The sequence below is a fragment of the Ranitomeya imitator genome, chromosome 7 (genome assembly GCF_032444005.1).
Source record: "Ranitomeya imitator isolate aRanImi1 chromosome 7, aRanImi1.pri, whole genome shotgun sequence".
In the NCBI taxonomy this organism is placed as follows: Eukaryota; Metazoa; Chordata; class Amphibia; order Anura; family Dendrobatidae; genus Ranitomeya; species Ranitomeya imitator.
In genome coordinates, this window is record NC_091288.1 from 224,421,917 (window position 1) to 224,437,277 (window position 15,361).

Genomic DNA, 15,361 nt, shown 5'->3' on the forward strand with positions numbered 1-15,361 from the left:
CATGGTGGCGCTAGCTGGTGTCGTATTGCTTCGGCCTGATGCACGGTGCGTCAGCAGGGTGATTCACGTTGGTTACCTGATGAGGGGCAGGGTAGTCATTAGCAGAGTTGTTTTGCCTCACATTTTCGAGTTTGTTTCTGTCCTGAGCCTCGTGACGACTCTCGCTCACTTCGCTGGAGGTGTCGTATTCTGGTTTTGGTACTGGTTCAGGGTTATAGTTTGGATCAGGAAGGTCATTAACATACTGAGATGTGCATTGTGGTGAGTCTTGCAGTGGAAACTCCAGACTCGACGTACTGCTTTGGCTATGCAGCTTGGGATTTTGCGCGGCTTCTAGCGATTCTGCTTCGGTGAGGGCTGCGGCAGCTTCCCTTTTTGCTGCTAGGCTTTCTAAGGCGGCATCCACACGTGCCTTCTCTAACTGCGTTCTTCTCTCTTGGTCGGCTCTCTCTAAGCGCAACCTTCTCTCTTGCTCGTCTCTCTCTAAGAGTGACCTTCTCTCTTCGTCATCTAGGCGTGCTTTTTCTAATTTAAGTTGCATCTCTTGGTCAGCAAAGCTCGCTCGTATTTTGGCAGCTTCAGCATTTGCGCGGGCAATGGCGACCGCGCAGCTGATGGATGTTGTCTTTGAGGAGACGGAAGTAACAGATCTTATCCTATGTGATTTGTGAGACATGGTGTCTTGGGAGAGTGCTTGGCTGTGCAGAGATTGCTGCAGCTGTATTCAGTCTCTGTGTAGCCGGTGACTTGAATCCCACTAGTTGGATGGCTGCCGTTTCACTGATGAATCCCACTAGTTGGATGGCTGCCGTTTCACTGATGAATCCCACTAGTTGGATGATTGCCGTTTCACTGTTCTGTCCTCACTAGCTGAGGCAGGCTCATACGTAGCTATACAGTCAGCTAAACCGCTATACCGGGGTCCAATAAGGAGACTGTGGTTGAGTCTGTGCTTTATTAAACGTAGTGGTATATTGATGCGGTGAAACTGTGAACAATGATATACATAGTATCAGTGCATGGTATAGAACAGATACATACTACACATGATATACATTATGCATAACATTTAGAAGGCTAGTAACTGAACTAGGAGTACAACTGGTTAAACTAAGCTAATATAGAGCAGGAATATCTATAGGAAGCATAAAGACATACCGGCAATGCAATCGCAAGGGGGATGAAGTGAAGCGTCTTTCCTTGAAGGCAAACTGAAGAAAGTGAAAGGAAAAATGGAGGGAAATGGAGGCTGAGCTACCATAATGCATTGCAAAGGAGGAGGAGAATCAGACATGGATAATACAAAAACAAGATTGAACTGCCAACATAACTCTGACCGCTAGAGGGAGCCAAAGCATCACAGATGAATAAAGGCATGAATATATCAATACTGTATACTGAGGAAACTGCAATTATGCAAGCAAATAATCAGGGCAACAATATTAGATGGCGGAGACAGAACATCCTCCATATTTGGTGGTGACTCTATAGATCAGATGATGACAATTTTTTTTTTCACTGTGTTGTTGGGTAGGGTGGTCTAACACGTGGCCTCTTCGATCATGGTCCTTTATGTGTCTGGTTTGCAGGGTCTGATGATGACATTGATATTTCGCTTGGACTTTCATTGGCAACGCGGGAGAATCCTGGTCAGTTACTGGTACGTCTAATGTGTCCCTTGTGTCATCTACTTCTAGGATCTTCACCTACACCACAGTCCACTCAGCTAACCAAGACAATGGCCCTTGTACATGATCCCCCTCCAGCACAATATGACCCTGGTTGGGAGGATGGTGGCCGTTCTACTATTAAAAAATTATGAAATGTGTTGTCAAATTTCGAAAACCTGCAGACCCCTAATATTAATATTACTCCTATGTCTGACAGGCGTGCGGCCCGACCCTACAAAGATCCTGCGGACAGAACATCTATGTCAATGGGCGCTGCTACCAGCTTGATCAAAGTCTAAGAGTACAGGGCAACCTGTCAGCACCTCCACCAGGTATCTCCTACACCGTCCAGCACGGGGCCCGATTGATGCAGAGTGGTGGACATTAGACCACCTATCCCAGGATCAGCCTCATTCACACCTTATTGTTTCCTCAGAGTGCGGTCTGGACCTGGTTTTCGTCATTGATGGTTCCGGTAGTGTGTCAATACGCAACTTCAGAACTATGTTGACTTTTGTGAGGGGAATTATCTCATCACTGAGCGCGACAGATACACAGGTAATAAACTACGCCCACAAGGCAAGCATGTGTCCCCCACATCCACCTCCGGGGGCTTCTCTGTCCTCATCTACATCCATAGACATTAATATGGAGTTGTTCACTACAGAGAACATTTCTCCTCCAGAATCGAGTGATGGCAGCTTTACACCACTCCATCCAATGCTCGGCATTGTGCTTGGTGGTGTACGGCTGCATGCAGCTGCTCGGCCATGAAGCTCCCGGCAGAGGCTCAGTGTTTGTGCTGATACTAGAGGAGGTCTGGACACTGCAGTTATGGGGTCAGAAGAGCAGTGGGGACTTTTTTGCCCTCTGCTTTTCAGCACTCGGCCTCGTGCTCTGTAACATTAGGGGGTCTCCACTTCGTTACTGAGTTGCTGTGGTTCCTTTTTACTTCTCAATAATATCACTCTCAGGTGATGGGAAAGATTCAGGAGGAAGAAATTTCATGGACGGACTTGTTACCCCGGTGGCTCGTATTACAGGACCGCACTGGTTTCGGGGAACTCTGCACCACCGGCCGTTCTGTCACATAGTAGTAAAGGCAGACAGGATGTGGGGGCCGTAGGATATACACCAGGGGTGATGGGACAGAGCTTATATTTCAGGACTGAAGGACCATGATGGATTATGGGTGATGATGTAATGGATTGGTGATGATGTGTTAGAATATGGTTGATGTTTTGGGTTATCAGTGATGATATGTTGGATAAATTATTATGTGGTTGATTATGGGTTATTAGATGCTGGATTATGGGTAATGATGTGGCGGATAGTGATGGGCGATCCCGTGGCTGTTCAGGTACCAGAACAGTACCCAAACCTAAACTCAGATGCCATTTAGCTGAATGGGGGGCCTGAACATTTGTTGTGTGTCACTCAGTCATCTGCGTGACAGAGCAGGAAGCCTGGGCTCTGATCAATAGTAAGATCATCACCACCGGCCAGAGCGCTGTAGTTACCATGCTGTCAGATTACAGCGTGAGCCCACATCTGTGACCAGCGGTAAAAAGTTTGCCTCTGGTCACAGGTGTCGGCTGATGAGAGAGTACTACTCCCATCAGCCTATGCCTGCTGCCACTAATAACAGCAAGAGCAGGTGCCACTGATGGGAGTAGTTATCAGCTGGCGCCTGTGCTATAAATATATATTTTTTAAAATGACGTGGGGTTTCTTCTATTTTCGATAAACAGGCAAAACTGACAACTGTGGGCTGCAACCCTCAGCTGTCAGCTTTGTCGTGGCTGGTTATCAAGAATAGAGTGGTCCCCCCACCGTATTTTTTAATTATGTAAATAATAAATAAAAAAAATGTGTTGTGTCCCTCCATTTTTGACAACCAGCCAAGCTAAAGCAGACAGCTGGGGGCTGGTATTTCCAGGCTGGAAAGGAGTCATGGGTATTGGCTTCCCCAACCTAAAAGTAGCAGCCCCCAGACACCCAGAAAAGGCGCATCTATTAGATGAACCCAATCTGGTGCTTTGCCCAGTTCTTCCCACTTGCCCTGGTTTGGTGACAAGTGGTGACAAGTGGGATAATGGCTGTGGGGTTGATGTCAGCTATTTTATGACCGCTGACATCAAACCTACAGGTTAGTAATGGAGAGACATCTGTAAGATGCTCCCATTACTAACCCCATAGTTAGATTGTAAAAAAGACACAGCCAAAATAAAATCCTTTATCTGAAATAAAAATAAATGCACAGTTGTGCTCACCTTACGCCGATTCCATTGAAGCCCTTGTCACCTGTAAAAATGCAAAAATAATAAACAACCATGATACTCACTTTACGCCTAATCCACTGATGCCCATGTCCTCTGTAAAAAACAAAAAACAAAAAACTAAACAACCATATCTCTCACCTGTCCGACATGAAGATAATCCATACTGTCCCATGACGATATGGATGATTTGGATATCAGTCACATCAGTGATGTGACAGCTATCCCCGCCAGCTGGAACACACTGACAGGAGCGTAATCGCTCCTGTTGTGTCTAGCTCTGAGCTGCGGTCAGAATGTTCACTGGAGTTCAAACCTGTTGAACCCCAACAGGTACCGTTCTCTGCGTCACTTCGAACAGGTGACTGATATGGTTATTTATTTTTATTTTTTTTTACAGGGGACAAGGGCTTCAATGTATTAGGTTTAAGATAAGTATAATGGTTGTTTAAAATTTTCTGGTTTTTTTCAGGAGACAAGGGCTTCAATGGAATGGGCGTAAGGTGAGTATAACTGTGCTTTTTTAAATTTCAAATAAGGTGTCAGTGTCTTTCTTTCAATTAAAGGATTTTAATCCAGCTTTATCCTTTTTACAATTTAACTATGGGGTTAGTGATGGGGGCATCTTATAGGTGCCTCTCCACTAACCTGTGGGCTGGATGTCAGCGGCCATAAAACAGCTGATATAAACCCCAGAATCTACTATCTCATTTGCCACTGCACCAGAGCAAGTGGGAAGAGCCAGACAAAGCACCAGAATTAGCGCATCTAATAGGTGCGCCTTTTCTGAGGTGACTGAAGGCTGCTTATTTTAGGTTGGGGGTGGCCAATATCCATGACCCCTTACCGGCCTGAGAATACCAGCCCGCAGTTGTCTGTTTTAGTTTGGCTGGTTGTAAAAAAAAGGGGGGACCCTACATCTTTTAAAAAAAATGTATTTAAATAATTTAAAAAAAAAAATGGCATGGGGACCCCTTTATTCTTGATAACCAGCCATTATAAAGCCAACAGTTGTGGGTTGCAGTCTTCAGCTGTCAGTCTTGCCTGAGCTGTTTATCAAAAATAGAAGAAACCCGACAACATTTTTTATATTTTTAGCACAGGCACCGGCTGATGAATGCTAACCTTTATACCGCCGTTCCCACCAGAATGCTAACCTTTATACCGCCGATCCCACCAGAATGCTAACCTTTTTTACCGCCGGTCCCACCATCATCTGACAGCATGGGAACCGCAGCTCTCTGCTTCATGGTAATGATCTTACCGCCTATCAGAGCTGACGGTGTTTATCGAACTGTCATGCAGATGACTTTGTGGGAAAAACCTCATGTTCGGACTGCCGAACCTGAACAATAACATGGACTTTCTGGAGAAGTCCATATTCAGGGTCCGTCCCTGGACACTACGTGTTCAGTGCGGACCCCGAACTTTACTGCTTGGATTCGCCCATCACTAGTAGTGAATTATGGGTGATGATGTGTTGGATTAGGAGTTATTATAGGTGAGTGATTGGCTGTCCTGTGACTGTTTCTTCTCTTCTTTCCGCAGTTTGCATTGATACAATATTCTGAAGATGTTACGGTGGAGTTTACATTCAGAAGATTTTCCAATGACAAGGACCTGACCGATGGACTAAACATTAGATATCAGAATGGAGGTTACACAAGGACTCGCACTGCCATCCTGAAGGCCATGTATGTAGTACGTGGAGGGTCTGTGCTCGTCACCGACTGGTGCTTGCTTTATACCACATTTCTGGGGAAGGAAATGACAGGATGTCATGTTGATGGTTGGCTTGGTCGTGACTTCCTTGTCCCCTTACCTGTGCCATGTATCCTGCACGAGTCGCCATCATACTGGCAGGATCTGCCATATGAGGATGCAGGTGCTGGATCAGGGGTTCGTGGAGGTTTTGGTTCTCAGGCCTCTGTTGATTATCTTACACCTTTCTTCTTCCTACAGTAACGATCTTTTCATCCCTCTTTCACGGAAAGTCTCCCGGAAACTTCTCATTGTTATCACAGATGGGCAATCAAATGGTGAAACTGTTAGTTTTAGAGAAACAGTGAGAAAAGCCGAGGAGCTTGGGATCCAGCGCATTTCTATCGGGGTAAATTTTCCAGAATAGTCTGCATTTTTTTCGTGACATAGAAAACTTGATAAGGAAGGAGAAGTGTCGGCCAGAGAGATAACATGTTGTCTACATCATTTTACTAAAGTAGGGTAAGGTCACGTGTCCCGCCCCTCGTGTCAGAGTCAGGCTAATGGTCCCACCGCTCGGGTCGGAGTCAAGCCACCGGTCCCGCCCCTCGGGTTGGAGTCAGGCCAACGGTCCCGTCCCTTGGGTCGGAGTCAGGCCACCGGTCCCGCCCCTCGGGTCAGAGTCAGGCCACCGGTCCCGCCCTCAGATTAGAGTCAGGCCACCGGTCCCGCCCCTCGAGTTGGAGTCAGGCCAACGGTCCCGTCCCTTGGGTCGGAGTCAGGCCACCGGTCCCACCCCTCGTGTCGGAGTCAGGCCACCGGTCCCGCCGTCAGATTAGAGTCAGGCCACCAGTCCCGCCCCTCGGGTCAGAGTCAGCCCCCCGGTCCCGCCCCTCGGGCCATGGCAAGGCAGCCACTATTGGGACTTATTTCATAGTGATTATGTTGAGCATAATATTACATATATCATCGTCACTAGCCACCAATTGTGCCTCCTCCTAGGTGGGTGCCTCCTTCACCAGTCCCAATGCTTATAAAGAGTTACAATACATCGCCTCGTCCAGTGATAGCATCTATCAAGTCAATGACTTCTCTGCTCTAAATGACATCCAGAAGAAGCTGCAGCAGAAGATCTTCGCCATTGAAGGTTGGTGTTACAACCGCACATACTTACCTGCCTTCTTCTATCCCTCGGCACGCTCCCGACTCTGTCCCGCGCCGCTCTGCTTCGCCCTTCTCTGGGTCTCAGCGTCTAGTTCTTCCGCACATGCGCAGTCGCGTTTCCTGCACCACACAGCCTCCTGGAAGGTCGCGACCCGATGGCTCCGCCCCAACATGGCGGCGCCCATCGGGTATTTCTTCCCGGCGTCTTCCCAGGTAAGACGCCTTTGCTTTGTAGGTTTCTCTGTACTTCTCGTCAGCGTACCTATGTCCTAGGCTCCCCTGTCTCAGTACCTTTCTCTCCACCGTGCCTGTCCTGCGTTCCTGCCTTGTCTGCCCTGTGTCTCTGCCGTACCTGCCCTGCGTTCCTGCCTTGTCTGCCCTGTGTCTCCTCCATGCCTGTCCTGCGTTCCTGCCCTGTCTGCCCTGTGTCTCCGCCGTGCCTGCCCTGCGTACTTGCCTCGTCTGCCCTGTGTATCCACCGTGTCTGCCCTGTGTCTCTGCCGTGCCTGCCCTGCGTACTTGCCTCGTCTGCCCTGCGTTCCTGCCTTGTCTGCCCTGTGTCTCCTCCATGCCTGTCCTGCGTTCCTGCCCTGTCTGCCCTGTGTCTCCGCCGTGCCTGCCCTGCGTACTTGCCTCGTCTGCCCTGTGTCTCCACCGTGCCTGCCCTGTGTTCCTGCCCTGTCAGCCCAGTGTCTCCGCCGTGCCTTCTCCGTGTTCCAGTCTTGCCCACTCTGTGTCTCTGCTGTGTCTGCCCCCTTTTCCAGCCTTGTCTTACCCGTGACCCTATCATACCTGTCCTTTCCCAGTCCTACGCTAGTTTTCCATTTCTCAGCTGCTCCTGTTTGTATCCAGTTCCCTAGTCCTTTTTTTTGTTTCTTTTGCAGCTTCGTGGTTACGTGTCCCTCTCCTGAGTCTCCAGATACATATATTCTTCCATTCCTGTTCCAGTTCCCTCCAGCCTGTCTACTTTCCTCTTCTTTTGTTTTAGTAGTCGTCCCTTTGGCTCCAGCTGTTGTGTCTCCATCCCCCTTGGGCCTGCTCCTAACGCTCCCTGAATAGGGAGTGGTTCCATCTGGTCCGCTCGTCCTCGGGGGGCTCTAGAGTCATGACCCAGAGGGTCCACTCTCGGGTTCTTCTCCGAATCCTTACAGTTGGTTTGAAGTGTCATCATTGCTCTCCCCCACTTACCGCCGACATCTCAACTATTAACTCTATAACCTGTGGAAGGAAATCCAATAATCTCCTCAGTCATGGAATCATAGAATGTTAGAGTTGGAAGGGGCCTCAAGGGTCATCACGTCTAACCCCCTGCTCAATGCAGGATTCACCCATTTCAAACAGATGTCTGTCTAGCCTTTGTTTCCAGACTTCCATTGTCTTGTGGCAGCCTGTTCCACTCGTTGATCACCCTCACTGTCAACATTTTTTTTCTAATATCTAATCTGTATCATCTCCATTTCAGTTTCATTTCATTGCTTCTTGTGTTTCCATCTGCGAATGAGAATAATGATGATCCCTCTACACTGTGACAGCTCTTCAAATATTTGTAGACAGTTATTAAGTCTTCTCTTAGTCTTCTTTTTTGCAAGTTAAACATTCCCAGATCCTTTAACCATTCCTCGTAGGACTTTGCAGTCCACTCACCATCTTGGTAGGTCTTCTCTGAACTTGCTCCAGGTTTTCAATGTCTATTTTAAATGTGCCCAGAACTGGACACAGTATTCCAGATGTGGCCTTTCCAAGGATGAGTACAGGGGATAATGACTTCACGTCATCTAGACTCTATGCTTCTCTTAATACATCCTAGAACTGTATTTGCCTTTTTTGCTGCTGCATCACACTGTTGACTCATGTGCAGTCTGTGATCTATATATACCAAAGACTTTTTCACATATGCTATTACTTAGTTCTATTCCTCACATTCTATAGATGTAATTTTCTTACCCAGATGTAGAATCCTGCATTTCTCCCTGTTAAATCCCATTCTATTAGTCCGTGTCCATTGTTCAAGCTTATCTAGATTCTTCTGAATCCTTTCTCTGTCTTATCTCTCCTAGCTTTGCAGCGACTGAAAATTTGATCAGTTTATCTTCAGTTCTCTTATCTAGATCATTTATAAAATGTTGACCAACACTGGGGCCAGGACAGAGTCTGGTGCTACCCCACTTGGAACCCTGGGGCCAGGACAGGGCATTGTGGTACCCCTCTTGAAACACTCTTGCAATTGGATGTTCAACCATTTACCACTCTTTGAGCATGATCACTGAGCCAGTTATGAATCCACCTAACCGTAACCTTGTCTATCCCATACTTGGTCATTTTTTCTAAAGACACTACTGACCTGCGCTCTTTGTGGTCTAAAGATGCCGCTGACCTGCGCCCCCTGTGGGCTAAAGACACCGCTGACCTGCGCCCCCTGTGGTCTTAAAATGCCACTGACCTGCGCCCCCTGTGGTCTAAAGACACCACTAACCTGCGCTCCCTGTGGTCTAAAGAAGCCACTGACCTGCGCCCCCTGTGGTCTAAAGATGCTACTGACCTGTGCTGCTTGTGGTCTAAAGACGGCACTGACTGTGGTCTAAAGACTCCACTGACCTGCGCCTCCTGTGGTCTAAAGATGGTGCTGACCTGTGCCCCCTGTGGGCTAAACATGCAATTGTCCTGGATACAGCACGTAGCCCCAAATACAGTGCATAGCCCCGGATATAGCAGACAGCCCCAGATACAGCGGGAAGTCCCGGATACAGTGAGCAGTCCCTTATACATCAGAGAGTCCTGGATACAGTGCGTAGCCCTGGATACAGCGCGTAGCTCCGCATACAGCGGGCAGTCCCGTATACAGCAGACAGTCCCGGATAGAGCGCGTAGCCCCGGGGACAGCAGGCAGTCCCGGATACAGCGGCAGTCTTTGATTTGAGTTTTCACCCTGCAGCCTGGGGCTTCTGCTGAATGTTCCTCACTGCCACCGATCCTCTGACAACTCCACCTGTAATGATGAGAGAAATAGAGAAATGGTAAATAAGTTTGGCAAAAGTTTGCCACATAGTTTGTTCTTCTTTCTCTTAAAGTTGTGTGGTCTGCCGATAATAATGTCTGCAGTCTCTGGGATGTGGGGTGACAACCAATATATGGCCCCATTACATTTCTCTCAGTGGTGGTCACTCTGCAGAAGAGAAGCATCATTAGATCTTATATCAAACCATTACAAATCCCCATCCCCAGATACTGGTCGAGCTCCTTCGGGACACCATACTGCATCCCAGTAACAGCACTGCCAGGAGGACTCTGAGAAAGACTCATGTAATGACTCTCAGAAACACTCATGGAAGGACTCTCAGGAAGACTCTCAGGAGGACTCACAGGAAGACTTATAGAAGGTCTCTCAGGAGGACTCTTACGAGGACTCTTAGGAGAACTTTCAGAACTCACAGGAGGACTCTCAGAAAGACTCATAGAAGGTCTCTCAGGAGGACTCTCCAGAGGACTCTTAGACTCATAATGTCTGCAGTCTCTGGGATGTGGGGTGACAACCAATATATGGCCCCATTACATTTCTCTCAGTGGTGGTCACTCTGCAGAAGAGAAGCATCATCAGATCTTATATCAAAATGTATCTGCTGTAGAAAGACCAATAACCATTACAAATCCCAATCCACCGGTACTGGTCGAGCTCCTTCGGTACACCATACTGCAACCCAGTAACAGCACTGCCAGGAGGTCTCTAAGAAAGGCTCATGTAAGGACTCTCAGAAAGATTCATGGACGGACTCTCAGGAAGACTCTCAGGAGGACTCACAGAAGGTCTCTCATGAGGACTCTTAGGAGGACTCTAAGGAGAACTTTCAGGAGGACTCACAGGAGGACTCTCAGGAACACTCATAGAAGGTCTCTCAGGAGGACTCTAAGGGCTCCTTCTCACTTGCGAGAAACACGTCCGAGTCTTGCAGGTTAAAACCCTGCTCTGGTGCCGGCACTCCAGAGCGGAGCGTGCAGCTCCATGTATTGCTGTGCGGCAGAACGCTCCGCTCTGGAGTGCCGGAGCCAGAGCAGGGTTTTAACCTGCAAGACTCGGACGTATTTCTCGCAAGTGAGAAGGAGACCTAAGGAGAACTCTCAGAAGAACTCTCATGAGGACTCTTAGGCGGACTCTTAGGAGGACTCTCAGGAGGACTCACAGAAGGACTCACAGATTAACTTATAGGAGGACTCTCAGGTAGACTTATATAAAGACTCATAGAAGAACTCATAGAAGGACCCTTAGGAGGACTCTCAGAAGGACTCTCAAGCTCTAATGACAATCAATGACCCCGATCACATGTGAGCCATCACCTCTCATGTTCCCGCAGGTACAGAGTCACTCACCGGACAATCATTTGAGATGGAGTATTCACAGGAAGGATTCAGTGCAGTCATCACCCCGGTAAGAGACCCATATCTGGATCATCCTCATATATTTGTCCTTCCCTATATTTCTCATATATACAGCCTTTATTTACCATACAACTATAGGATTAGCAATGGATGGGTGTCTTATAGACTCTTCTCCATTACTAAGCCACGGGGTTGATGTCACCTGACAATACAAAGCATCAGAAAAGGCGCATCTAATAGATATGACTTTTCTGGGCTGCTATTTTTAGGCTGGTGGGGGACTATATCCATGGCCCCTTACCAGCCTGAGAATACCAGCCCCCAGCTGTCAGCTTTAGCAAAGCTTGTTGTTAAAAATGGGGGAATACTAGGACGTTTTTTAAATTATTTAAATAGTTTTAAAAAAACAGCATGGGGACCCCTCTATTCTTGATAACCAGCCTTGCTGAAGCTGACAGCTGAGGGTTGCAGCCCCCAGCTGTGAATTTTGCCTGACTGGTTATCAAAAATACAGGGGAAGCCACACCGTTTCTTTGTATTTATTTACAGCGCAGGAGCGGCTGATAAATACTCCCATCAGCTGCTCCTGCTCTCACTGTTATTAACAGCAGCAGGCATAGGCTGATGGGAGCAGTAGTCCCATCAGCTGACCTCAGTGATCGGAGGTGAACTTTATACCTGTGATCACAGCTGCATGCTCACGAACTGGGCTGTCTGACTGGCGGTAATGATTTAACCTCCAATCAGAAGTAGTGTTTGCCGCGCTGTCATGCACATACATGACAGCGTGGCAAATACTGGATGTTCGGGCCTCTCATTCAAGTGAATGGGGTTCTGGTTTAGGTCTGGATACTGTTCTGGTACCCGAACCTGAACTTTTTTTAACTGTTCGGTCAAACCTGCCAGACCTGAAAATCAGGGGTCCGCACATCTCTAATAATGTCTAATAAGGAGGAGGAGGCAGCAGATGTTGTACCTGCCGTTTCAGCCTGCGCTCAATGAGTAAAGTAGGTCGTTCCCGATGTTGTAGTGAAGGAGAAAGAACTTTGATCAAGAAGTTGATTGGAGGAGGGAAAACATATAAAGAAGTGTGGACAGTAATTAGCTGCTCAGCTGAAAAGATTTCCAATGGTTTATAATGGCAAAGAAAACCTGAAACACGTGGAAGGGATGTTGTCCGGTCAGCGCAGGCCGGGATGTTGTCCGGTCAGCGCAGGCCGGGATGTTGTCCGGTCAGCACAGGCTGGGATGTTGTCCGGTCAGCGCAGGCTGGGATGTTGTCCGGTCAGCGCAGGCTGGGATGTTGTCCGGTCAGCGCAGGCTGGGATGTTGTCTGGTCAGCGCAGGCTGGGATGTTGTCCGGTCAGCGCAGGCTGGGATGTTGTCCGGTCAGCGCGGGCTGGGATGTTGTCCGGTCAGCGCGGGCTGGGATGTTGTCCGGTCAGCGCAGGCTGGGATGTTGTCTGGTCAGCGCAGGCTGGGATGATGTCCGGTCAGCGCAGGCTGGGATGTTGTCTGGTCAGCCTGGGCTGGGATGTTGTTTGGTCAGCGTGGGTTGGGATGTTGTAGGGTCAGCCTGGGCTGGGATGTTGTCCGGTCAGCGTGGGCTGGGATGTTGTCCGGTCAGCGTGGGCTGGGATGTTGTCCGGTCAGCGTGGGCTGGGATGTTGTCCGGTCAGCGCAGGCTGGGATGTTGTCCGGTCAGCACGGGATGGGATGTATGGAGAGAACTGGGATTATGAGGATTCAGCTTCTTCTCAGTTGTTTTAACACACTGCTGTTATTTTGCACATAACTGTATACAGGTCCTGTTCCACTATATGATATATACATACAAATCCTCCTTCCCTATATATTCAATATACAGGACAGGTTCTCCTCCCCTATATATACAATATACAGTACATGTCCTCCTCCCCTATATATAGGATATACAGTACATGTCCTCCTCCCCTATATATACAATATACAGTACAAGTTATCCTCCCCTATATATACAATATACAGTACAGGTCCTCCTCCCCTATATATACAATATACAGTACATGTCCTCCTCCCCTATATATATGATATACAGTACAGGTCCTCCTTCCCTACACAGTTGTGCTCAAAAGTTTACATACCGCAGCAGAATTTTTGCTTTCTTGGCCTTTTTTCAGAGAATATGAATGATAACACCAAAACGTTTTCTCCACTCATGGTCAGTGGTTGGGTGATGCCATTTATTGTCACTACTGTGTTTTCTCTTTTAAGATCATAATGACAATCCAAATCATCCAAATGACCCTGATCATAAGTTCACATATCCTGGTGATTTTGGCCGATAACATGCACAGAAGTTGACACAAATGGGTGTGAATGGCTACTAAAGGTAACATCCTCACCTGTGACCTGTTTGCTTGTAATCAGTGTGTGCATGAAAGCTGAGTGAGTTTCTGGGATCCAGACAGACTCTTGCATCTTTCATCCAGCCACTGACATTTCTGGATTGTGAGTCATGGGGAAAGCAAAAGAATTGTCAACGGATCCACGGGAAAAGGTAGTAGAACTGTATAAAGCAGGAAAGGGATACAAAAAGATATCCAAGGAATTGATAATGCCGGTCAGCAGCGTTCACACTGTGATTAACAAATGGAAAATCAGGGGTTCTGTAAAAGCAAAACCACGGTCAGGTAGACCAACAAAAATGTCGTCCACAACTGCCAGGAAAATTGTTTGGGATGGAAAGAAAAACCTACAAATAACATCAGCTGAAATACAGGACTCTCTGAAAACTAGCGGTGTGGCTGTTTCAAGATGCACAATAAGGAGGCACTTGAAGAAAAATGGGCTGCATGGTCGAGTCACCAGAAGAAAGCCATTACTGCACAAATGCCACAAAGTATCTCACCTACAATACACAAAACAGCACAGAGACAAGCCTCAAAACTTCAGGAACAAGGTAATTTGGAGTGAGGAGACCAAAATTGAACTTTCTGGCCACAACCATAAGCGTTACATTTGGAGAGAGGTCAACAAGGCTTATGATGAAAGGAACACCATTCCTACTGTAAAGCACGGAGGTGGATCAATGATGTTTTGAAGATGAGTGAGCTACAAAGGCACAGGAAACTTGGTCAAGGTTGAAGGAAGGATGAATGCAGCACGTTATCAGCAAATACTGGAGGCAAATTTGCAATCATCAGCCCGGAAGCTGCACATGGGACGTACGTGGACACTCCAACATGACACGATCCAAAACACAAGGCCAAGTCGACCTGTCATTGCCTACAGCAGAACAAAGTGAAGGTTCTGGAGTGGCCATCTCAGTCTCCTGACCTCAATATCATTTGGATGTTTTGGGTTGTCATTATGATTTATAAAAAGAAAACACAGTAGTTTGACAGTAAATGGCTTCACCCAACCATTAACCATGAGTGGAGACAATTTTATCATTCATATTCTCTGAATAAAGGCCAAGAAAGCAAAAATTCTGCTGGGGTATGTAAACTTTTGAGCACAGCTATATATACAATATGTAGGTCCATATATATCTCATATTTGCATGTTTTATCAGGTTTTTCTTGTGTTTAGGATGGCGCTCTCCTCGGAGCAGTCGGTGCCTATGGTTGGACAGGTGGGGTGTATAATTACCAGATCGGTCAGGACAAGGCGACTTTTATAAATGTGACGGAGGATAACACTGACATGAAGGACTCGTATCTGGGTGAGGATGACCGTATTCCTCTTGGGGAATGGTCGATGTATCGTCATCCACGCACGAGAAGCTGGTTTGGATTCTCGAACCTGGATTTGCTGACATTTTGGATTCAATTTAAGGTTATTCTGTGCTGCAATTACAATCTGACATCATCGCAATGGGCGCCCCTCGATACCAACATACTGGGAAGGTCCTGGTCTTCAGGTGGGATGCACAGGGTGCACGCTGGAATCCAGCAGCCAATGTCCTCGGTGACCAGGTGATGACCCCCCACTATGACATTTCTGTGACCTCAAATATCCACCTACGACCTTCTCTCTATGCTGTGCCCTCCAGGTGTATACAGTTACCTATCACTTGTCCTGGAAGTCTCCTGCTCCCTATATTGGTCCTTCTGCTCTGTACTATTGGTTGATGCTCTGCTCCTTCGGCTCGCCAGTTCTGTACAATCACCCATGACTTGTCACCTGGATGTC

The 15,361-nt window shown here is 47.6% G+C and overlaps 1 protein-coding gene across 1 annotated transcript in view; it reads left to right on the forward strand.

The window, feature by feature from the left end:
* The window catches only part of LOC138645706 (integrin alpha-X-like), a 78,021-nt gene that overhangs the window by 30,209 nt on the left and 32,451 nt on the right, over window positions 1-15,361 (forward strand). The window contains exons 4-12 of the mRNA XM_069735184.1: window positions 1,590-1,660; window positions 1,888-2,002; window positions 2,107-2,228; window positions 5,498-5,643; window positions 5,912-6,059; window positions 6,653-6,797; window positions 11,161-11,234; window positions 14,759-14,891; window positions 15,005-15,144. Of these exons, the coding sequence (XP_069591285.1) occupies window positions 1,590-1,660; window positions 1,888-2,002; window positions 2,107-2,228; window positions 5,498-5,643; window positions 5,912-6,059; window positions 6,653-6,797; window positions 11,161-11,234; window positions 14,759-14,891; window positions 15,005-15,144 (1,094 nt within the window). The remainder of the gene's footprint in view (window positions 1-1,589; window positions 1,661-1,887; window positions 2,003-2,106; window positions 2,229-5,497; window positions 5,644-5,911; window positions 6,060-6,652; window positions 6,798-11,160; window positions 11,235-14,758; window positions 14,892-15,004; window positions 15,145-15,361) is intronic.